The following is a 26,368-nucleotide window of genomic DNA, read 5'->3' on the forward strand; positions in this document are numbered from 1 at the left end:
ATGGCTGAATTTTTTCCTTGTTGGAAAACTCCTCTCTGAAAAAAGTTTTCTGTGTGGTGCACAGCACATCTTTAAATTCGAGCTGAAACAGCATTTCTACAGTATCTAGCTTCCTGACAACACGTATTTCTGACTGAAACAGGATTTGATCGTTGAACAATTTATCTCACAAACAATTTATCAATTTATATAATCTTCTCTGCCTCTGTGCAGAGTCGAGGTTGCAGATTGATAAATGGCTGGATGAATGTCATGATATTGGTTGGTAGCAGCTGATGTAAGCATGTATTTTGTTTTCCAGGAAGAAAAAAATATTTGATATAAAAAATACAGACACTTTTTTTATTGACATATTGTTAAATAGGTGCACAATATGACTGATTAAGTTGATAAAAACAGTTAAAAAGACGTTTTTCACGTCAGCTTTTATTGATAGTGACAGTGGACATATGACAAATGGATAAAGGCCCCCCCCAGCCAAATTTGAGCTGGAGTCATTGCGGTTCGTTGTCGGCACCCACTGTTAACCTCAATACAGTATATTTAGAACCTGTTGCAAAAGGTGTGAAACATTTCTTCCACCAGAAGAGAAGTCAGTTGTCATGGTGTAAAAATAACGATGTACACTTACAAGTAACAGGTACAGTTATGAGGCACTTGTACCTTTAATTGAGTAAATCAATTTTATGTTACTTTATTCTTTACTCCGGAAGATTTCTGAGGTAAATGGTGTAAGATATCACTCTGTATTTAAACATGACATGTATAGTTACTAGTTCCATCCATCCATTATCAATGGCTTATCCTGTTCAGGGTCGCGGGGGGTGCTGGAGCCGATCCCAGCTGACATTGGGCGAAGGCAGGGTACACCCTGGACAGGTCGCCAGTCTATCACAGGGCTGACAGAGAGACAGACAACCATTCACGCTCACATTCACACCTATGAGTCATCAAGGAACCTATTCCCATCCCTTTGGACTGTGGAAGGAAGAACTCTGGTAGAACAGAGAGAACCCACGCTGACAAGGGGAGCACATTCAAACGTCACACAGTAGGAGTCCGGTCCTGGCCCCTCTTTGCTGTGAGGCGACATTGCATTTACATATAAGAAGAAAAGTAGCAATTTCTAGTTCAACCATGAACTATCGCAATTCTGAAATTGAAATTGTTGTATAGCATTGCAGTTGCATTAGACACCTGACCTGTGGCCTGTAGGCTCCGCCTCTCTCCTCTGACATCAGGGATTTGATCTGCCTACTGTCTGTGTTAGCACAAAGCCATATTTAGCTCAGTGTAATCAGTGTGGTGAGAGCCTGCAAGTCCGCTACTCAGGATACCTGCCTAGTATAAACACACCTGCTCTCCCTGATGGACTTAAAATGACTTTAATGTGCACCTGGAGGAGTCAGCTTGTAGCCATCGTCATCACATAGACTCAGGGTAAGGTTTTCCATTTTTGGCTTCATGTGGTGCTTTAAAAGTTGCTCAGTAGCTTGAAGTGACAGTAAGAGGAACAATTCAACAACAACTCTTCTAACGTTATTGTTGGTGGTGATATCAGCTAAACAGAAGTATTATTATGTAGGAACTGATGCACTGGTATATTACCCAGAGCAAAGGTTGACTGGGCACCCATAATGCCAAGATACGTCTGCCTTGTGAACGCTTAATGGTTTAGATAACACGTACAACCAAAGTGGCTGCTGTTCAATTAAGTTGCATTTTCTGCCTCTGTTTATGGAAAATTACATCTTATATTACTACAATGTCTACTTGTTAACTATTTGTTAGTTTATAAAGAAATACTGAATATATTTCTGGAAGGATGGAATATGGAGGCCTCACTCATTTAAACTTTAAAAAACTTGTAAGTAAATGTTCGTTTTCATCAGCATAACAGATGATCCTCTTTCTGATAATCAAAGCTTAAGGTGGTCTGTGCTTTTCTGCTATCTTCTCCATGTTAAATACATTTCTGGTCACGTGGTGCATGCAAAGGCCGTGATCAGTCGCATGTAACAGGTGTCGGATAGGATAAATGGACCTGAATTTAAGAACTAAATGTAGACCGGGACACTTGATGTAAAGCATGCCTGTAAGGTTTAGGAGACGCTGAGGCTGACATATGCTGACTTTTAGCCCTAATATGTCTAATAAAATCTAACACTCAACAAACAATCAGCTGTTAGTTGTACTTTAGCACATATTTAGAGCACACGTATTCATCTCAGTTATAAATCCACACTTTTATTGATTTTCTTTTTGAGAAATGGAGCATTCTTTTGGGCTGTGATGCCAATTGTTGCGTAAACAGAGAATCAGTGGGGGAAGTAAGCAACTTGTGTACCTCGCTGGCATTTCAGTTCCTAAAACCAGCAGTGGGTTTAGTTTCCCACTTCTTTGGCTATTTTTAAACAATTTCTAAAGAAATAGAGTGGGGTGAAATGTCTCAACTGGTAGGAGTGTAACATGATGGAAAGACCCTGGAGAGTTCACTGGTTTACTCCAGGGTAAACACACACATATTTGTGGGCAAATTAGAGTTTCTGATTGACCAAATTTGGAGCTGAGAATCCAACCAAGGGCTTTCTTGCTGGGAGATGATAGCACTAACCAGAAGGACATTATGGGGTCCATATCCAAGCTTTGTTAATGTTATTTTATTCATTGAAATGATGCGTCATCAACATTAATGTTGATCAGGCCTACTGGGACTTCTCAAACTTCCTCTGTTCCCAATTTGTTCAACATAGTTTGTTACTTCCCATCCGATGCTCAAATTAGTAAAATTTCACATTTTGAGTTTTTTTTCCCAGAGTCTGCGTCTGTAAATAAAAAATGAAATCCAGATCCCATGAGCAATCAGATTGCCAAGTGCAGCTAAATTCAAGTAACAGCCCCGTTGATTGTGTAATGTGTTGAACATTTACTCAATGGGCAAAGGTAGAATATTATTTAACCTTCTACAGGTTTCTGGTCCTTGAGTTTACCAGCACAAGTTTTTTATCAGAAAGCCATGACACCATTCTAATGTCCTTCTTAACATTAGCCCAAGCGTATTCTTTCTGAATGGGTCACCATGCCTAAAGCAGCAGCACTCTTATTTACTGAAAGGAAAATGGGTATATTTGGAAATCTGTTCATCTGCTTCCTTGCTTTGAGTTGAACAAGAAGATTGATACTACTCATGTATCCTAAAACACCATTGCCCTGTTCTATGGTAGGTCGGGGGGCACCAACCTTTTTGAGATTAATACGTAGAGCCATTGTAAAGAATTAAAAAAAATAAGATGGCATTTGACATTTTGACCGAACAACTCTACCGGTGAATCTAACTTGCCTGGTCCTGGCCACAAAATAATTTGCTACGTAATTCCCCATAAAACAAAAAAATATCCTTTTTACACACACCATGCTAGTGAGCTTTAGAGTTTCTTTGGGCATAGCCAGCCTTGCTGCATCCCTGTTTTCTTTGTGTGAAGTTAGCTGGATGATAGCTTCATTTTTACAGCTCAGACGTGACAACGGTATCAAAAAAGTGAATATATTTAAAAATGTCTCTGCAGTTCACCTCATGGCTTCATGGTGTGTGCAAACAGAGGGGGAGGGTGTGCCATCAAACCTGGGGAGGAGCACTGATCAAGGCCCAGGCCCTGATTACAGGCCGACCCCCAGTGCACCTCACAATAAGATAATGCTATCTGGGCCCACAGGTATTTGGTTTCAGTGGAGAGGGTAATAACTGTCACCAAACACTGAGGAGACCTTTCATCCCCCAGCCTCGTGTTGTCAGCCAGCGTTTGTGTGCAGTCTCTGCACAGAGGCAGCTTTTGTGTGGTAGGGTGAGGTCACATCACCACGACGGCCTCATATGTGTCCATAGAGACAATAGCGAGTTTTGATTAAATCAAACAGCCGTGATTATCTAAACGGCAGTCAACATTGTGTGTCCAAGTTACTGTGGTGTCGTTGTTGAGGAGGTGACGTAGACCTGACTAATTTAGCTGCGTCCCAGAAGAGAAGGGCTGATAGTGAACCGTAAAAATAATCACACAAGGGCTCAACACAGAGCAGACGCACTTTGCTCTCTCTGGGTTTTTTTTGCTATGAGTGCAGTCAGTGTCACATTGGCAGGCCAGTACCTAGGGCTTGACCGGGGGAGAAAGCATGAGAGGTTAAACAAACGTCTGAGTTAAACATCAAACCCAACTGAGCCAAACCGCAATCCTCCTTCAGTTTGACATATTTGAACTGCGAAAGTTGTGTATCCATTTTAGGAAACTATCTACAAGTGAATTTGTCACAAATTTGAGTAATAGAGAGGAAGTCTTGTTTTATGAGTCAGACGTTGTTCATGTTCGGAATTAAACTTCTATTTGGACGGAAAGACAAACAAGCCTTTCGGCCATAAAAGAATGTCTTTCAGCAAAAATGTAAAATTGGATTTTATCTAAATCTGCAGCACTTCCAAATCTTATACAAAGTGGATGGCATGGAAAACAGGTTGATAAAACAGGGAAGTTGAAGGGAAGTTAAGAGGAGTTAAGAATGAACTGACAGTTCATTTGAACTCTGTCTTTCACCAGATTTAAATGAGCCTGAAAGCTCTCCCTGGAACTCTTCATCTGCCATTTGATGGAGGTTATATCCAAAGCTCCCTACTGTACCTTACATCTAAAGCAAGATAACCAAGTGGGCATTGAACTCCTCAAGCTGCTCGGCCCATCACGCACCTGCCCTGGTACCGTTTGTGTTTCTGGTGCTTTTTTAAAGATTCTAAACGACGAGGCTCCGACAGTAAAAGCAGCATTCCCAGCCTGGCTCTGCTCGTACTCTTTGCAGTAAAAGCATAATGTTGGCCCGCCCGCGGCGAACTGGAGACCGAATCAAAAGACCGGTTCTTAAAACTACGCCCGACCGACACCAGCTCGGACGGAGACGCATGACACAGGACCAGTATCTTAAGGTGCGAGGGGAGACAGTTGTTACAGGCACAGCAACTTTCTGTGAAAAAAACAGTTCATTCAGTTCATTTTTGACGCTCAAGTCACTCCGCCTGATTACTTTTCCTCATAAGCATTCAGCGAAGAAGAGACCGGGGTCAGAAACCTAGGCCCGCCCCGACTCGGCCTCTGATTTGCTCAGACCGTGGTGATTCATCTCTGTATGCTGTGGGGGGAAAAAAACATTACGCTACACACATAAACAGCCGCTGAATGTTCGGAGCACAGGTGCGACCAAGGAAAATATTTAGTTGCACTTCACTGATTTTTGGTTGCATGTGCACCCAAAATGGTCGCACTCGGGAGCCCTGGCGTCCTCAAAAACGGTCCGTGTGGAACAATGATCCCTGCACTGAGCTCACATCATGGCCGAGAAAGGAATTTAACGAAGCCATGAGGGAGATTTTGCCCGGAGCTTTTTTTGTAATCGAGTTACTCGAGTAACTCGAGTAATCGTTCAGCCCTACTTCTGTCCCTTTTTGTCTGCATGTCCTTGATTGCAGCCCAATAAAAAAAATAGCTTCATGAAGAAGCATTCCCAGGTACCTGAACCCTTTAACAATGAGAACTTTGACCAATTAATGCTACCAGTTAACTAGTGTCAACGTTATATAACACTTGGCTCACCTTAAATGTCGGCTCACCTTAAATGTACCTGAGCCGGAGGTGTTGTTAGCTTTGAGGCTAACTACTTTCAATTTGGCTTGGGTCTTGAGCAGTTGTAGCATTTATTCTTCAACAAATAAACTGTACACACACTGCATGGCTACATCATTCACAACTGTAACATTACTGCTGACTTCATACTGACCCTCACACACACGCTCCCTTTCTCGACCGGACACACGCTAATGTTATGCCAGGTTTTCAATACACTTGAAGAAAGATGTTTGCTATGCAGACACATGGCCTTGTACATTGCACATCTAATTGATGCGGTTGAGACTTACTGGGACAGTGGCTGCAGGATACATGGTTTCAGCATTGACGTTGCAATGTGTGCATGTGCAATAGTCACACTGCAGCACATGTGATTGTCGGCTCAAATCAAACACCTCATGCTAGAACTTTTTGCTGCTGGATACAAAAGGAAAACTCACACAGTTCTCATTTTCAGTGACTAATCCAGTTTCCTGTCTGATTTCAATGGGTGGGGTACGTGTTTGAGCGAGGGATTCAACTCAGCGGTTCAGGGACGGCCACTTGGTGTGGGAGGATTCTCTCCTCAACAAGCTTATTTATTTATATATTTATATTGTTTAAAACAGCACAGAGTTCTTCGTAGATCTATCCTCTTTATTTTGCTCTCAAAGTGTCCCAGATTGATGTATTTAGCTTCAATTTGTACAACATAGGGTGCAATTTTCTGTATTTTTTGTTAACTGAACTGGGGACTCAGTTGCGTGTTTGATTATTGCTGCAGTGAGGTGACTTGATAGGCACTTCCACCACAGCATCGCTGCCTGCAAGGCAACAATTACTGATCGGTAAACCAACATCAACTATCGGTCAGAAAAAAAACAAAAAATAGCATAGCCTACTGTTTTGACGTTCTCCAAGATAATTAATGGCCAATATTTTGACCCAGAAATACGGCAACATGAAGCTGTGAGGTGAGAACACACTGATGTAAATTTGTATATTACCTGCTATGTGTATTGAAAAGATGTGACCTGTTTTATTTCAAGATTTCAGATTATGCACAAGATTCTTTTTTGTTGTTGACATCATTGATCCAGGAAAGGTTTAATGAGCCCTGTGCTCTCTTTCAACTGATGTTAAGATTTAAGCCTAGGAGTTGGTCAGGACAATCACATTAAATGCATTGCTCAATGGCAGTTGTTGATGTAAAAGTCTTTTTCTCCCCTATCTTGAATATGTGGTTTTCACTTCATCAAGCTCCAAGGTGCGGGCTCTGTTTTGCAAAACAGCAAATTAATAGCGTTGAAAATGCACATTATTAAAATGTCCATTTCTAGGCAAGTGCAGGTTGTTCACAGAGACGCAGTGTTGAACATAGCCATTGTGAACTTTTCCCCCCCCAATATTGGTGCCATTTTGTTGATAAGATTAGGCAGTCATGAAGGGCAATGCTGTAATTGGGCAGGCTGCAGGGTGGTGTAAGGTAAGCAACTTTGCATACTACTATTACTTTTTGAAGTGGTTTTGAAATACTTGTCTCCTAGCAACTGAAGAATCCTGACCTGCACATAGCACGTGTGTTTGTTTTCGTATTTTAAAGAGATGTGGCCTTTAGACGGGATGACATGGATGTTCAGACTACAGGAAGTCTCTGATGGACTAGTGCTGACAGAAAAGATTATGTTGATGCCATCATCGGCCTCCAGTCACCTTATCTACCCACTGTTTATTGTAAGACAATCAATTAAGATTGTGTGTTATAATGTGATCCAATAGGATAGTACATTCTCTTTGATCTGGAGGATTTTGATAAAGTTAACTTGTTTAAGATGATTACACACCTTTTTAGAGGATGATGCCCAAGAAGTCATTATGAATAAAACAATAGCTGAAGACTGCCATAAATGTGGATTTGTTTTCACCAATATGTGTTTGTTTTGTTAAGTCTTGGTTCACTTGGTCAATGGAAACGTTTATTAATTACATGTTTTCACTATTGGGGATGGGATCATGGGCAGATCATGATAAAAAGCACTCGCACGTTGATATCAGTGAATTTCCATTATGGGGATAATCATGATTATCGTCACCATCTGTGATGCAATAAACTAAACTAAATGTGAGGGTTAAGTGATTCCAGCATGTTATAGTGCCATTTAAAGAGTTTTAAGCATATATCAAGAATCATAATCAATAATTTTGGCCATGAATATTGTGGCATGGAATTTTAATTTCATGAATTTTCAGTCTATATGAAATAACCACATGGTAAAGCTTATTTTGGTTATTACTATCCTGAGAATTTTCTAATATTAAGAAAAACCTTTGTGCAAAATTATCAGAATGTCGCAGAAATTTGAGTTAGTATGTGCATGCATGTTATTATCAATTTAGACAGAGTTAGCGTTTTTCACAATATTTTTCATCACAAATCATGACCCCATTGAAGTATGATAAATTATCATATTGAATTATCGCCCAGCCCTAGTTGTGGTAACGCACAAAGATATGCAGCAAAGTACCAGCAAAGACAGGCAAGAAGGTTACTGCAAGCTAGTTGACATTAATGTACAAAATGCTGGAATCAAAATACCTCAAAATCAGCTTTCATGTAGAAGGCAACACATGGTGAGAAACTCTGAATGTAAAGAAAATATTTTATTTACTAGAAAACTCCACAGGGCACCTTTAGGTTGTGTCCAAACAGAATCAGGTCTGTCACAAAAGCCCTTCATCCCAGTAACTACACTCATGAAGCTGCTCCTGAGGCTTATATTGGACCCAAAGCGATGCTTGCTTGACTGTGACATTAACATTGGATGCACTTCTATCCAGGGAGGATTATTGAATCATGTGTGATGGCAAGCTGGTGAGTCCCACTGAGAACAAGGATCTTGTTTCTCAAGAGAGATCTCCTTGTCACAGACACTTAGAGACAGAGCTGCAAGAAAAGTGTTGAATATTTGGTCATAAACCATGATCTTAGACTCTCCTGTGCATGTGGTTGTGCTGGGGAATCATCAGCTGTTGATTGGGAAGAGTGTAGTCCGATTAGGGAGTTGTGAAGCTAATCCTGTTCATCCTCTCATTCACGCTGCAGTCACATGCCTATCATGGCTTATTTTGATAGCCAGGGGACCTGTGGAAGCCATAACAGGTCCATTCACAACCCTGACTCAGCGTATCACCACTGCTATCCCAGCATTGAGGGGCTTTTGTCTCTTGATTTATTGGTTCATTTGTGACGGCTGTGCACTTGAACGTGGCTGCTTTTTTTGTGTGTGTGGCAGGGGAAGAAAATTTGGTTTTAACAGCAGCTCAAAAGCAGTTTCTGCCATAATGGAGACTCTTAAGGAGCTCGGCTGAAGGCTGGCTGCCCCCAGTGTTTTAGGTGGAGTTAATGGGTTGTGTAATCTCTATAAGCAGGTGTTGGGTGGCCGTAGGGTGAGCTTAGGGGATGTCATTTCTCAAGGTTCTTCTGTTACTAAGAAGGAAGCAGAGTTTAGTTTAGATACAAGGTATTTTCCTGAATTACATGGCCGACGTGCAGGTTTTTATTTACCCATCTCATTTGAAGAAAACATCTAGCAGATAAGAAGAATATATGTTTGGTGTTGTGATTTGGTGTGGACTTTGAGTCAATTATGGTCTGAGGATAATGGGTTTTCAATAAAATGTGAGTTTCACTCCCATTCCCCTCTTAAGTAAACAACAAAATAATCTAACTCTAACTTCCAACCTCTCTTTGGTTTTCATTTAACTTTGGCTGTGTGAACGAACAACTGTGTAGTTGATTCTTTTTCCATCATTTGAGAAAAATACAGGTAGAATTGTTGGTTTGTAATAGTTTCTTTCCAGCTTCTCCAGTTTTACCATTGTAGATGACATGATCTGACATTTACACTGTAACTGGACGGTAGATATCAGGTATTATCCACGGTAACATATCTTGTTGTAGAAAATTCCCTGTAATGTGAGGAGCTGTTGTAAGAAATGACCTACAGATGAGAAATCCCCCGAATGACTACTGCTACCCAAGAGGAAGTGTTTGACCAGATGAACCATCACACCCACTGTACTGTGGGAACATCCGGTCAATCACAGAAAATACATTCAAGGCAGCCTGGTGAACTGATATGAAACTTGCATTAATTGTTGTGATGATGGACTAAAGCAACTTTATTTTGTGAAAGAGACTCTTGTAGTGATGAAGACAGAGAATTATCACCCAAACTGAGTCTGCACACAGCTTCTAGCTTTAGTCTCTTTCGCCTTTTACCTTTTTTTTACTATGATGTGTTTGAATCCAGGTGGCAACCTCTTGTTCTGAAAAGCGATGCCAAAGCTGATGTTCCTTTAACTTGCATTCTCTCTACTGGCCTTTAGGGGACGACTCCTCTGGTCGCAAAGAGAAGTCTGATTGCATGGAAGTCTATGAGAAAATTACCATACTTCTCACTTAATTTATAACCTCAGTAAACATTGTAAACATGAGTTTATGGTCTCAATCTCTAGTCTCAATCTTCTTCAATACAACATGAGGTTCATATAGTAGCTTATGGTCTATTTTAAAGTCAAATACATGATAAAGCAGGGTATGGTGTAGGGCATGGCTACCTTGTGATTGACATATCGGCTACTAAGATTACTTTGCCAAACTCATAAAAAACAGTATATATGACAATTAGCAATAAACAAGCTCAGACAAGCTGAGAACATGATATATATTTTGCACAAAACCCAATTTAATCACTCAGTTTTTGAGGAGTAAGGACACACCTTAAACACTTAAACCCAACCACACTAAATCTCACCAACACCAACTGTGTGATGGATAAAGCTGAAACTAAATCATTTCTAACATACATAAAAAAACATACGCTTATCTTTTAATTAAACACAAAAAATAAAGTTTATACATTTTCAGATGGAGGTGCGAACTTTAACCTGACTGGTTCGGACTATACCAGTGTTATTACATGTCATTGTCCATCGACAACATCGGCCATCCAGCCTACATAAACCGATCCAACATTAAGGGGTAAAAGCTTGTTTATCTCACCGCTTCCTGGTTACAAAGTCCAATCAGAGCCAGCCAGAGAACTTCTGACCAATGGGATGCAGCCAAGGGAACATGTGTTCATTGTGTCAAAATGTGTTGAAGACAGGGGAATTCTCTGCAGAGAAGTCAGAACAACTGTTGTGTTCGGCTGCCAGGTGTGAATGTGTCGATAATGTTAAGCAGGTTTCAGCTGGAAGAGGTCGCAGCAACCTTTCCCAGAGGAATACGTGTGTTATCAACTCTCAATACTGAAAGCTGTGAATGCAGCAACACGCCTACTTCCTATCAAATATTTTCTCATTGTGCAACAGGTTTAGGACACCTGGTGGACAATAAGATGTCAGGTAAATAGTCAGGAAGAGAGCGCCAGCAGATGTCCAAAATATGCAAATATAAATGAGCCAATGAACCCGTTGAGGACATTATGTGAGAGCCTTATCAGTCAATGTCATGCATGTGGTGAATAAGCTAGTCCCTGGCCCAGTGCACTTAAGGCAAGAGGATTAGACTCCAGAGTATTATTAGAGCTACTGATTATCCCCTGACTTGATGCGCCTAATTCTGGCCCGAGCCTATTTATTTTGCAGAAAAGAAGAAAAATGTTTGGATTGGGTCGCAGAAAGTGAATTTGCCTCACCACGTTTCAGTGCTCATTCGAGTCCAACACAGACTCTTTTGGTGTTTTTTCTGCTGAACTCATTAGGTCCTGGCCTTTTGTCACCGCCTCCCCTGCTGTGGGGTTCATGTGATTAATGCGCTGCTGCTGACCACTGAGGCCGGCAGCAAGGACTTGTTTTAGTGCCAGAGAACGTCGGACAAAAAGAAAATTGTCTCTCCAAATAACTGAGGAGAATACGGGCTCTCAAAGCCGACCAGTTCCTTGACCCATTGATGAATGCAAGTAGGCCAATATCTCTTGAAGAAAGTTCAATAAAAAGGGGGTTCTAATCCATTCGTTCTCTAAAGCGGTGAATGTTTTTTTTTTTTTTTGGATGTAATTACACACTCACTGCTTCTGACCTTGTGCCCAGAAAATGGCTTGCGAAAAGAGGCCTGCGTCCCAGACTGGGAGTGGGGAATCAAACGTGAACATGAGCCGGTAAATCCTGCTAACTGATCTTCCCGGGATAAACCCATGTAGAAGAGGCAAAGTAGCGTGTTTTGGTGCAGAACCTCCTTTTTATTATGTCTATTATTATGCCTGGTGAAAAACAAACGGACGATCGAAGGAGGCAGGAGCGCAAAAATCAGCTTGTCATCATTGCTGCAGCTGTCTGTGAATAAACGAGCACAAATAGAGACTTGGCAGTTTTGGTTGTGTGTGTGTGTGTGTGTGTGTGTGTGTGTGTGTGTGTGTGTGTGTGTGTGTGTGTGTGTGTGTGTGTGCGTGCGTGTGCATGTTCCCACGTGTGATTCAGTGTGTGTCTCTTAAGAACTCATGCACTATTAACTTCCCACAGAGTGATGGGACTACTGCCAGGGTCAAGCTTAGCCGTCACCTTGTCAGCAACAATGTTCTGATGCTGTTGGAGCTCATGCATTTTTGGAAAAAACAACACACAACTTGGGAATTGTTGTGTCATTTGCAACAATTCGAACACAGAAATGACTTAATGCACGTTTTTCCACATTTACTAGAGTGTTGAATGTTGTACTTGCACTTATGAGGAAGCCAGAAACATGACTTCAAATATATGCTAATGTTGCTCCGCGTCTGCTGCTAAACACAACTTTATTGACTTCTAATATGTTAATGTTGTGTTGACAGATTGTTGCACTTCCTGACCTTATTTATGTATACTGTATATTACCACGCTGCAAAGCTATAACCTCTAATTTGTTCTTGTCTTCACAGTGTCCAAGGACATGAAACTCAATCCACAGCAAGCTCCACTCTATGTAAGTATCATTATTCATGAGAGATTCACTCAACTTTCTCAGCCGGTTAGGATGTGTTAAAAATCGGCAGATGACAGTTTTCTTACTCCTAAACATAACTGTGACTCCAGATTCATTTTTTATTATCTATTATTATCCAAACCATCCCAGAAAATAATTTCAATCATCCACAAATCATTGTAATGACAATGTTTTTTTTTTGCAATTGAAATTATTTGGAAATTAACTTAATTATGTATTTTATTTAAATCATTTATTTTGTAAAAACATTATCTTGACATTAGTAGTAATTGTTATAAATCGACCTCGTTGTTTGTTTCTCTGGTTTAGACACATGCATTTCTACATAAAGTTTGGTCTGGTCTCTGTACTACTACCGTAGAGCTCTGGGTGACCAAAGACACAGGATACACAATTTGTTTCCTATATTTCTGATCCAGCAACATCAGTGACAACAGGAGGGTAACCTCCTATGTGATATAGTGTCATGCGGATTTTGTGTATTAGCCTCATTCGCGTTGCATCATTGGCACGGTGCAAATTATTGTCCATTCGCGTCTTTGCATTGCAATTCACTTCACGTTTGGTGTGAACATAAGTGACACCATAATTGTCATCTCTACTATTCCTACTAGGACGGCCATATAAGCTATTTCGCCAGTGCACACAAGCTGCCTCTTAATGCTCTTCCACACTGTTTCCACCCACACTGGTGTACCCACTTTGCCGGAGGAGAGTCTCAGTCCCAGCACTGTGTGCTGTAGGTGTGTTAGCGTTAGTGGTTTGTTTGTTGCACCTGTTAGGGCGGGACAAATTACACCTCCATCACCCTTATTATGTATTGTGGAGTTAGATGACCTCATGTAATTCCTGAATTAGCTCCACCTGACACCAACCTGAGGACAGGTCTAATTAACTGGAATAACTGAAAACAAGTGTGTGTGGGTGTGTGAGGACAGATCATGGAGAACACAGTGTCAGACTCCATGCAGGCCAACTGGTTATTAAATGTTTGCTAACTGGCAAACATTTAGACCCGCTTGCCTTCATCTTATTGTCCTCTATCAATAATGTAGTGGTCATGTTTTACATATTATGATTTAAATGAAAACGGAAGCATTTGATGGACTACTGATGTGGAAAATATAGACCCAGATAATTTATTAGGAAATATAAAAACAAGACTATTGATTTGACAACATACAACTGTTCAATTTAACACATCTCCCATCTTTTTATTTCTTAGTTTGTCGGTTCCCGTTAGGATAAAACCGTCAAAGTGTTGATGTGTTGATCCACCTATGTATGTGGTTTTCTTCTGTATCAAACTAAAAAACAAATAACTACATTGTCAAAGTTTTAGCATGGCTCTGATTTTGGCTCAGAAGGACCTTGGAACTCAAATAATAACTCAAATCGAGTCCTAATTTACCTGAACATACACCATTTGTCCAAATCAATAGGTGAGCAGGTAATTACAGCAAAGGGCTTGATGCCAAAGAGGATACCGCTGCTGGATGTTCTTGTTAATTGTTCATTTAAATGCTGATTATGCAGACTGTCTGTGTGTAAAAGAACAAGCTGTACTGCAAAGTGTCTTTTGTCCAGAGAAAAAGGCTCTGCTCATTTATAGGATGTCTGACAAAGAAGTAAAAGTCTTCACCATGTAGTAACATCATTCTTTATTTCCTAACTAATTGAGCAACATGAGAAATAGGTGGTTCAGGTGGAGGAGGTGCTTCTTGTTGCTGATGACTTCTCAAGTCAGAATGTAGCAGTGTTCCTGCAGATATATCTCAGCAGCTTTACATTTCCTGTCTTGTTTCTGTAGGTGAGAGTCAACTTATACACTGAATGTTTTGTTTTGTGGCTCCCCTACCTGGTTGTTATCACAGGTTATCATACAGAGCAGCTCTCTGCACCCTGCCCCTGACAAGCTGTCAGTCTCATGATCCCTCTTACCCTCACTTGTAAATAAGATGCCTTTCCCCTTTCTCTTGAATAGAACAAACCACCTTGTTTCCAGGAATGCACAATGGCCTCAGGCAATTTCTTGTTTTCCTTCTAGCACCCAATAATGTTAATAATTTCCTGAAAATGTAACGCAATTTGCACTTAACTTTAAGATATTTCAATGGAGCCTATTTATTTAATAAGATCAATTTCTTTTTTTATTTCAAATTCGATTTAAAACCAGTCTGAATGCAGAAATTCCATAAGATCTGACAAAACATAGGAGTATTTTAATATGACGGAATCAACTATTTGGCCTTTATTGCTCATTGGGTAACGCCTGTTCTGCAGCTGTCGTCATTTTCTGATGGTGTCTAATCTAAAATCAGAGAAAATATCAGAAAAACTCTTCTTCAGACACGTAAGAGACACTCTGCTCTAATGGACAATCTTTGCAGAATAACCAATCAGCATGGGTGTGGGTGGATTAATTTTCCAATGATAGAAATATTTAGTTCAGTTATAATCTTTGCCAACAATGTTCCATATCTAGGTAAGGTATTATATATCACATTTATATATATTCCAATATCAGTCATCCATTTCATTACATTATTTGACAAATTACTAGATTAAAGGGTTTTATCACTTTTAATCAATTTAGTATAACTTATATTGAATATTTTTACATTATTGTGTGATACAGTCCCTTTTCTTGTAATAACAACTCTTTTATTTATTATTAATTTGCTTGTTTGGTTTACAGTGTCAGCCATATTGTAATCAGATTTCTTTGGGTTTGGAAATGGTCTTCAACACACTTCCAGGTAGAGTTTAAAAGAAACTAAAATACCTTCAGTGTAAAATCCTGACACCTCTATTGTTTAACACTTATTTAATGAGGTGTGGGTATCAGAGAGTGCAGTCATCACTGTGGACACCGCAGTTAAATCAGCGAATCGGGTGAGTTGTGTCATAAAAATTAACATTCTGATTAATAGCGGATGGGTTGTGGGTGGGTGAAATAATGCATCATTAATGAGAGAAATATTAATTACATTCTCCAAAATGTGATCACAGCAGAGAGCAGAGCCGAGCTGTACAGCTGCTGTGTTCATTTAGTGGAGAGCAGCAGCAGTGTTACATTGATTATTTCAGAAACTAAAAGTTAACTGTTTCCTGTGTCAGGTTTGGAACATATTATCTGCAGTGACTTGGTATGCGATGATATGAAAATTTCATGTCACAATTATCCTGCCAAAATAATTGCAATTCACAAAATATGTTTAAAACTATTAAAATGGCACTTAAACATACTGATATCACTCTCCTTTTGTCAAACAACAAATATTGCACAGATGGGACGCATGTTTTTGTAAACATCCTTTTCAGTGAAAAATCAAAACATATATATTTTTCCTGTATTTTGAAAATCAGACTCTATTTTTCACTTTTCTACCATGATCGCAAGCTAGCATTTAGTCGTTTGTGGCAATATTTATAATTATCCCATATTGGAAATTCACTTATTGTGAGCGTTTTCCGCAGTAAAATCCAAAAGCAGTGACATGCATGGAAATGTTTACAACTATGGCCTCTCTAAACATTTAAGTAAATTGTAAAAGAGAACACTCATACATCAGTATGTGATTTAAAAAACGGCGTAGACTACAGTGACTGGTGGAGGGAAAATCTATGGGTCTATCGCTGAGTGGAGGATTTATGCCTACATGTGGATTTGTATGACATCAGTGCCAACATCCAGCATTTCTTGTGTGTGTGTGTATATTTGTTTGAGTGGGAGACATTTCTGAGCATCCATATCAGTAGCAGGTGAGGAAGGCACACAGGAAAAGAGATAAGTCAGAAGTGTGTGTGTGTGTGTGTGTGTGTGTTTGTTTGTGTGTCTCTACAGGCTAGAGTACACACATTAAACACCCAGACAACCTTATCGGTGATTTATAGTCAGATTCTTCAGTGGAACCAGGCGGGCAGTCAGGCCTCATTAGACACCAGGTCTTAGACACTTATCACTGCAGTTCCCAGTAACATAGCTCACGGGGGTTAAGCAATCAGCCTGTAATTTTATCTTTTACCCCTTAAAAACACACTGCCATTCAATGTGACTAAAATTGAAACATCCAGTTTAAATTTCTAGATCTCCAACTGTAGTAACAACACGCAGTGAGGAAGACTTTGGTGTTCTTGCAACATTTCTTGGACCCAAATAATAACTTTGTATGGAAGTTTAAGTTTTCTTTCAAGAACAGAGAGTCCTTGCTGCTGCTCTGACTGAATAAAAACACTATATTTACTTTCTTGGCATTTAGGTGACAGATGTTTTCAGGAGTGGCTTACAATAAGAGGAGCAGGTAGGAGTTCTGTGTCTAACACAGGACTCTTGACTATGGACTCAGAAGCAGTTGTCCCATGTCCTCTTTATTACGTGAAGGCCTGCAGCTGGAGGGCGCTCCAGATGTCAGCAGCCTTTTTGAAAAGTGGAGGATGTGTGCTGGTTTGATTGGTAAACAGCAGTTTTTTCATGTGTAAACAGGAGCTGATTAATTGCACTTTAATCATTCTTCCGAAACTAGGTGACTAGCTAGTAAGATTTCCATAAGTCAGCTTCTAAATTGTCTAGTGGGACCAAAACCAGCGTCAATGTCTCTAGGTAAACCGCGCAGAATGGTTGCAATATTCTGCATTGTGAATGCCAGCAGGGATGAATTACACTGTCAGACAAGTGTAGCCATGAACCTTTACCGAAGATGAGATGTGACTTGTTGTCCATATTTTCATATTGTTATTAAAGCAGTTTCCATGCAACAGAACTGCGTAAAAGCTGCAAAGATATTGCATCTACAGTAAATGGAAAATCTTAGAGGTGCCATGGGATGTCGTGACAATTAGTGTGAGCACCGGAGTGGAGCAAACTTCAACACATTGTGCTGTCTATCGTCAGAAATCTAGCCAGGAGGGTAAACATTAATTTAGACGGCATAATATGTTCTTAATGAATCATGAAAAGCAGCTTTGGTGACATTTGTTAACAATATGTGTGAAGGCCAAAAATGTAACATTGCTTTACCTGGAGAGTTGAAGCCAGTAGATTTGCAGCATGCAGTTGCACTCACACGTGCATATTTAAGAAGAGGGGGCTGGGTTCATAACCCCCAGCTGTTCTTTTGATGTTGCTTAATAGTCGCCTGTTCCCCACTCAAGCGCCAATTAGCAGGTCAATACCCCAGCAGGTCACTTTGTTAAGTACTTATTAGCAGCGGTGAGCACAGTCATATGGTGTGGCTGGAAGACCTCCATTTATGCACATCACACTTTAAATTTGCTCGGTTTGTTTTTCTCAATTAAGCCGGACACATGAGAGAATTGTTCTAATTTGCATTTTAGTTATTATTATTGTTATTCGACATATTGTCAGTGGCTTCTCTCTCCGTTTGTGTGTGCTTGTTTGCATGTTTTACAAAGGTCGCATTGAACAGCTGTGTGCAGCTGTGTTCCCCGCGGTCTCCAGCAGATGTGTCTGTTTATCCACCTCCATCCCCCCCACCCCCTCACCCAACACATTTGCCTGCAAAAAGGGCCGACAATGATCTTATTCAGCTGATAATCTATTCTCCTCTCCACTATTTTTATTCAAATCAGTTTGATTTCATAGCAGATTGATCACAACAATCATAAGCAAGGTGGTAAAAAGTAACAAAATGAATGAAAACTCATAATGTAGATGTGATTTTATGACTCCAGTTTAAAAAAAATCAGCAGCTTATCATGTTTTTTATAGATGGATACTAATTTTGACAAAATGAGATATTGTGGCGGTGCCATCAAAAATCTATTCGCCTGTTAATGCGCCAAATGCGGCAGGTTGATATTGCGATCAAAGTGATTTGCCACCGGCCTTCGGTAGTAGGAAAAAAAGGATTTTGCCTCTTTGCTTTTCTTTTGTCCATAGTGAGATTGTGGAACTTACATTCACATTAAAACGTTTCCATTCACTCGTGGAGTGCAAACTCACAAATCTGCTGAGGTACCAATCTGTGCCCTAATTTCCAATCTGGGCTGGGGATAAGAGATGGTTTGTTAATGGACAGAATGTCATGCCTACTGGCTTCCACCCATCTACAACTCATTTGTGTCAGTGCCCCGACTCTGCTTGTTAAAGCTGAGACTCTCTGTGTATAGCAAAGCCTGCATCCCTAATGCTGCAAGTCAGTGTATTTAGTCTCAACTCTTTCTCTGTGGCCTCTAGGCTACTTGGTCGCATTTTGAACACATTTTCTCCCCCCTCTCCCCTCACATTGCTCAGCAGCAGCAGTGTTTTGCCAGATACAGACTTGCCAGACCCAAGGCTGCTGGCGAGCCTCGCTGCTGTCAACCTGCTGATCCCCCCTGTATGGAACAAGACCCCGAGGCTACCACTTGATAAGAGAATGAGGAAGCATGTTTAACCCCGTTAAGCTCAACTCGACGCCAGTGGTCACTGCCCACCACGCCAGGCTGTTCGGGTTGGACCGGGCTGGTGAAAAGATTGCAACACTGGTCAGATTGAGTGGGATGAATTGTCCCATTATCCCTCCTCGGTGTCAACAAGCTGCAGTCCCCCACTGGAAAACAGCAATTTTGAACAATATCCCTTTTTTTGTTCTCTTTCCTCCTCCTCCTCCGTCTGTCCTCTGATCACATCACATGAGCCCACAGCTATCCAGACACAACATAGTCAATTGTCACAGAAAGCAGGATGCACAATAGAGACATTGAAATGATTTGCACATTAGCAAGACACATAATATAATCTAGTAAGCACAAAACATCTGAGAAAATGTATTGATTTTGAATTGTATTTTGTTCCTAAAATCACTAATAATTTGACTCCCCTCAGTAGAGAATAACAGTAATTTTTGCCCGAAATGTTGTACATTATGAAGTTAAATGCATCAACCTGATGCACTTGAAGTGCAAAGGAGTCTAGATCGATATAGTTATAATGTACTCTAATAAATAAATATGACTTAGAAACTGACTGGATGTATACACCAACAAAGCATGGTGAACAAGTTGGGCTCTGTGTTTCAGGACGGGTCAGGTGGGTTGCCAACGTCGCCGCATGCCCCTCCCACTCTGGACAGTCTGCCCCATTCCTCCCTGCATGGAAGACAATCTTCCCACACTGAGCAGCTGGTGTAAAAAGTGTAAAAACGGTTCATCATGAAACTGTGATGGGCCAACCTGCCATTAATCAAAAATACTGGATTAGTCATGGGAAATGGGAATCATTGGGGTTTTCCAGTTTGACTCAATTTGTCAACGTCGCACATCCTGCGATGTGGATACCGCAACTTCAATGCCGAAACAATTCATCAGTTGGTTGATTGGTTGGTCAATGCACAAAAAAAATGTACACACACACACACACACACACACACACTGGATAATAGATACTGTGGGTGCAGATGTTAAAAAACCCAAACCTGCACATCACTACTTGATAGGCTTTGAGTGTGAACATACTGTATCAGAATTATTTCAGTATGTTTGATCTGCTAAATACCCTAATCATGTTGTTTGAAATGTAACTGCAGACTCTGTGACAACTTTGATGGCTCGCTCTATTTCCAGAAATATGACGATGGGCAGATGCACCCTGGTTAGTGTTGAGTGTATTGTTTACATGGAATATAATTACGCTAGAAATGATTTTTCGTTTATTTATATAGTTAATTTAGGCTACCAGGTAGTGTGCACTATGACCGATTTAGTTAATCTAGAGATAACATGCAGATATTGCCCTCACATCAAACAATACAACACAATGCATGATGCAATTGTGTTGTATCATGCATTGATTGATGCAACCTGTAATGTCAAAACCAATGAGATTAGTTCATGACGTGCTCCTTACTGTAAGAAGAGAGGCTTGGTTACAACTAACAAACAGTCGCTGCTGACATTAGAGCAGACAAACACTCCTTTCACAAGCACTATAAATGCTGAGTCGCTCCTTCTGAAGGTCTTATGCACACTGGAGGTCTCTGATTTGGGTCTTTGCACCAAACTGAAACATAGAGCTGTGGAAAGTGAATTGGTACACTCAGTAACCGCTGTAATTTGCCAGTGAAATATTCTTGTAATTCCCATTGTGAAGAAGGTCTCTGGAAAAGAGCATTGACCTGATTCATTTTCCACGGACGCACAAGAGGTAAAACAAGCTGTATTAGTTGAAAAAAGTGTGAGTTCAGAAGCTGTTAATCATGTTGCCTCCTCATCGTACTCCCCCACTTCCTCCTCTGTGGTCTGAAACTGACAGCGCTCAGCAGAGTCAAGCTTCTCCTCTATGTTTCAGCACTGTCGGCCGCCTCCCTGTTTGTTAATGATGTGATTCATCAACATTCATCCGATCACTTTTGATTTTATCTATGGGAGACTGATTCATTTGCTCTCAGTTAGAGAGGAGGATCAGATTTAGCCCTCTCCACCTTATGTGTGGACTTAATTGTTCAAGTTGTCTGGGGTTTGTTTTTGCAAAACGCACACTATCAAGTTTTAAATTATGCAAGGGATGCATTTGTTTTCTTGAGCATTCTTGTGCACAGGGGACATACGCATCCCCGACTAGTTCTGAATTGTGGTTATTGTAATGGAAATGCAGCTACTCAACACATTTGTTGAGAGTTGTCTGATGGTGCTGGAAAATAGGTTTTCATTAACTTGGAAAATAAGTTTCTTTCAGATCAGGGGTCAACTTCTCATCAGAAGAAAGTGAAAAGCACTGCATACTGGCAAATCAATAGCTGAGGATATTAGAAATAAGGCGCAACACAGCATCACTGCAGTCTGTTTTTTCCTCCATTTTTTATTGATTTGAAAATACTGAGTCCTCTGTCTAAATATCTTCTTTGTTTTCTTTTTTTGGTTTTTCAATCTTTTGCCCTCTTTCTGTCTCTCTTTCTGCAGGGGCGGTGTGTAATCACAGTGCAGCTCGCTGATGAAGAGCTGGCTGTGGATGAGGAGGGCGTCGACTACTTCCTGCTGTTTGCTGGCAGCACACAGAGGCACCTGACCAGCACCCTAAGGAGCAGTCATGACACCTTGCAGGCGCTGTGTCCCGGTAAACCACCCCACCCACAATGCCCTACATCTTGCCATGTTACCTCTAATGGACCTGTGGGAAAGGCAGCCTCACCTATGTTGTCACCTATGTCAGACCTCTATGTTTAAAGACGCTAGCATACACGTTAGTCAAGTCCTGTGCAAAAATACTATATATAATATTATAATAATCACCCAAAGTGAAAACAGTCAGACTGCCTATAATGGTTAATTCTATATAGCCATCATGTGCTATAGCACAAATGAACATTAAGGGGTGCTAAAGCATTCCAAAAAGTCTCAGACTGTTTCAAAACAAAATGTATATTTAGAAAGGGGATAGTGGATAGTATTATTCTTCCCTCACATTGCACATAGGGCAGTCAGGAGTTATAATAGCTTTGAGGGAAAGTTGAAGTAATAAATGATTAATTAACCACCACAACTGTACTCGTTTTTTAAAAGTTGTTTGTCGGAGAGAGAAACCATCTCATTTGTCTTTTTCTGAAGTCTGGCTCATGCATCCCTCCTCTTGCAGCACATCCCACTTATTCTGCTTGCAAAACTGAAGGTTTTTAGCCAGGACTGAAGTCAGAGATGCTTCTTGTGAGGTGAATGAGCAACAACAAGCATGAAATTGTTGAAGGCTTCACATATGCACTAAAGGGACACATGTGAAAGGTAGAGTTGAACTCATGAGTTTCCTCTAGTGTCTTTGTTCCAGTGAGAAACAGAAAAACAAGGCAGAACATGTTAAACTACATTATCTTGTTAAGAGCTTGGATGAATTGGAGCCATCTGAGGGGGGCAGGGGGAGGTGTTACTCTCTACTAACAGATTAGCTGCACTTCACTGCTCTCTCCATCAGTACACACAGGGCTCTGAAGGACCTGTCATGTGACCAAGCAGAAGGTTGTGGGATAGAATTCTCTAGTGGTCTGAGAAAATGCACTTTGACTTGGTTCAAGGCGTCCTCGAGCAAGGCATTTGGACCTTAATGCTCAAGTGGAGCTGCAAAGTAACTGTAGCTACAAACAACAGTTACACAGAGTAATCTAGATAGGCACACTCAGTAGAGTGCAGATCTCCATCAGGTGTTAGCCACGACCAGTGCTCCAATGTGTGATTGAATGAGTATAAATCGCAATCACACCACATCTAGACTCCAAGCATATCAGATATGCTTTTAAATTTGTGCTTCTCATGCAACAGATGCAATTCATTTTTATTTTATCAGGTGCCTTCAACTTGCATTCTCTCTTCTGGCCATCAGGGGGCGATTGCTCTGTTTGCAAAAAGAAGTCTGACTGCACAGAAGTCAATAAAAAAACGACCCCACTTCTCACTTGATTTATTATCTCAGTAAAAATTGTAAACACGAGTTTATGGTCTCAATGTCTAGCTTCAAGTACAGGAAGAAGTAAATTGATGCAGAAGGCCATATGTGCCCTGTAAATTAGATGCAGCGATGTCAGCACTGCATGCATTTACAAGGCATCAATCAGAGCCTTCATTCCCTGTTTGTTGTGTTGTGACTCTGACCCTGTATGTGGACTACAGTCCTCTTTGTTCATTCTTTTTATTATGACAACTGAAAACTCATTTGCATACATTTTCATTTAACTGATCAAATCTGTTGTTCATTTGGAGGTAGGTCGAATGTGATGTGTGACTGCTGAATAGGTATTAGTGAGATACATTCAAGCGCATCTTGTTAAGTAATTAATATTCAGATGTATTGGAATTAATTAGGGTATGGTAGAATATATTAATTTTGCACTGTGCTGTAGCTGATTATTGTTAATGAGAAGTCCATATTATACCATTTTTGGGAAGTCAAATGACTAAAATATTGTAATCGTAGTTATCTTTAGTTCCGCCTCTGCCTGATGAACCATGCTGAAATAGAGACTTTATGCAAACAAGTTTGTGCTTTGAAAGTACACCTCAGACTCGTTGTTCATTCATGATTTTTAGCAGCAAATCTACTTTTTCTTGGTCAGGTGGTTAATTTAGAGTGGTAAAGTTTTCCTGGGTGCACTGCAGGGACATTTTGTCTCAAAATGAGTCGACCTCCATGTCGTACAATTACCCTGAATTAAATGGACGTACCAAATGATGGTACTTTTAGAAGTAACCCACCTTCATTAGGCAAATTGCACAAGCATTTTGAGTAATGTGTGTTAGTTATAACAGTAATGATGGGTCTGTTGTATTCAAATGTCCTAGTAAGCTATGACTGTGTGAAAGTGAGCCAATGTGCACAACACCGGGACCCTGAAGCTGAAGCAGTCAGCCGTTAGATTAAAAAATGATTTACACTTGTGTATTTCCTATTGTCACATGTCAAAAGGTGTTCCATGACTGTGTTTGTGCATCTGTTTCAGTAGGAACATGAATTGGGTTTGTTTTTGAGATGAATCCCATGAGATTTAGCACTGCTAGTATGGTAGCTATGCAACTAGCTAGCTATTAATGAATTTCTGGTTTCCCACTTCAAATGGAATGCAGTATAATAATTGGTAATGTGCATTGTGCCCAAAAGATACTCAAAAACAAGGCACATTTTAAGCAAATGGGGAAATATACACAGACGGAGTCATAGTATTGAATATAACCAATTTATTTGTGTAATGTGCAAAGTGAAAACTACAGTCTCTCTGTCCTCTGTCACCTCATCCTCCTTTTTCTCCTCTATTCTCACTCTGCCTCTCTGTGTCCCTCCCTGTGTTGTCTTGTAGCTCATGACTGTTGTGAGGTGGTGTTGGTCACCTTGTGTTCAGTCAACCGAGGCGCCCCGGAGTCCCCCGAGGAACTAAAGCCCCGTCTGGACCGCGTGGCTCCATTGGCTGAGCATCGATTCAGCTTTGTCCAGGATTTGGCTTTTGACATGGCACAGTTCCTGGTGAGCAACAAGACGAGTCATTTCCAAGTGAACAGTAAAATAACAGGCCACACAGGCCGAGTTGACAAGTGATACAGCAATGTGGATAAAGTGACAGTAAGACAAAATATTGCCATGTTATTCCATCTTCCCTGACAGAGCTTGATGTCTCTCAGTCCTTGGTATTCAATTATTAATTACTATGTTCAGCACAATTTATCACCCCATTGAAGATAATTAAATATTCTAATCTATATCGAATTTGGAGGACAAGATAATATAACAGTCTCGGGCACTCAAACTTCCCTTTTTTTTAATCTAAGAATGATTTGTTTTTGTCAACACAGCACAGCCCCAAATTGAGCTTAGTGCAGCTAGATGCACGTGGATGTCTTCCTGCATTTACATCTTACACTTGAGGCATGAGGTTAATGCTCTTAGGCTGAGCGTCTTAAAGCGAGTGCTTCCAGTTGACTAAGCCTCAGCTCGTCCTCTGTAAAACTTGACTTCTTTGCAATCACCCTCCGCACAGGTGAGCACGGCGGGCCGGGCCGACGGCCTGGATGGGGCGCTGCTGCTGGATGAGTGTCAGATTCCCCTGCAGGAGTGTGAACGCCTGGATGAGAGCCTGGCGCTGGCCCTCCACCACCTCGTGCTGCCGCCAGGATGGAGCTTACTGGGGAACAAACTAACCAACAGCACTGGTGAGACTGAAGTAGACTGTCTGTCACATTCCATCACAATACAATCCAAGTCCAAGTGTCAGACACTGTGTCTCTATGTCACTATACTGGCAGGTTGCTCGATTCTCAGCAGTTTCTCGTTGGTCCTTTGTCAGCAAGTTGCTTGGAATGCAATGTAAACATGAGGATTTAATGGAGATTTATAAAAGTAGAATTGATTTCATGGAGCAGAGGCTTGTGGCTTCTTCTTAAGTTGTTTTCCTTAAAGTCTCAGTTTGCTGTTGGAGCAGCTGATTAGAGCGCAGCACAGAAAAGAGTGTAATAATTGAATTGAAGCTTTTACACTTTCTGGATTAGAACCTTTATTTTATTTGATGACTATATTCTCAATACGTAACCTGTTCTATAGGAGCTTCTTGGACATATTTTGCGTCAAAGGTGCTTAAAAATGAAATATTTTACACAGATTATAGTGTTATAAGCAGGTTAACAAGTGAGATGCCATTATTAATGACGGCTTGTCTACTTTCCCAACAACCTTGACTCATCTATAGACATCATTAAATGTTATGTCTACTGTGTGTCAGACAACTGACAACAATTCATGACATAAAGTCTACAGCTATGTTTTTTCAACAATATTTTCATGACTGATCCTTAATTGACTGAGGTGTTTGCGCTGCAGTAGTCACCTTATCAGTAATGAGACAATGTGAAATAGAAGTTACCTGGATGTTTTAAAAGTACATGTACTCACTTAATGTCACATAGTATGAATCATATATGAATCTAACCTACCTCAAGGGGGAGTTATAGCCAAAAAAACTAAATTTTCAGGTAACAAAATCATAGTGTTTATAAAGCTGTAACCAGCATGTCGTGATGTTTTTTAACCTGATAAATGACTGAATGATAGATTCTCTTGTAAGCGCTGCTTGACATGAAAATCTCTGCGCTATCGCAAATAGAAGACTGGTGTCAGTGTGGCGTTAGTTGGCAGCTTTTATTAACAGACAGACATGAACATGAAAGCACGTCTCTTTCTGGACGCGTCATCCGACTCTGCTGTTGGAATGATCAAACAGAGCCGCGTATCTCTGTGTTGCAGCCCGGCCAGACAGCAGTTCAGGTTGTGAGA

General features: G+C 40.6%; 1 protein-coding gene across 3 annotated transcripts in view; it reads left to right on the forward strand.

Annotated features, from left to right (window-relative positions):
• Positions 1-1,316: 1,316 nt before the first annotated feature.
• Positions 1,317-26,368, forward strand: part of akap13 (A-kinase anchoring protein 13) — a 93,802-nt gene continuing 68,750 nt past the window's right edge. For 2 of the 3 annotated variants that reach the window (XM_084013449.1, XM_084013448.1), the window contains exons 1-5: positions 1,318-1,440; positions 12,563-12,606; positions 21,529-21,682; positions 24,405-24,568; positions 25,080-25,251. In XM_084013449.1, coding sequence (XP_083869575.1) covers positions 12,574-12,606; positions 21,529-21,682; positions 24,405-24,568; positions 25,080-25,251 — 523 coding nt within the window. In that variant the 5' untranslated portion in view covers positions 1,318-1,440; positions 12,563-12,573. Of the gene's footprint in view, positions 1,441-12,562; positions 12,607-21,528; positions 21,683-24,404; positions 24,569-25,079; positions 25,252-26,368 lie in introns of all 3 variants that reach the window. The other variant, XM_084013450.1, reaches the window with a different exon arrangement.

Source organism: Eutrigla gurnardus (assembly GCF_963514095.1).
Source record: "Eutrigla gurnardus genome assembly, chromosome: 1".
Taxonomy (NCBI): Eukaryota; Metazoa; Chordata; class Actinopteri; order Perciformes; family Triglidae; genus Eutrigla; species Eutrigla gurnardus.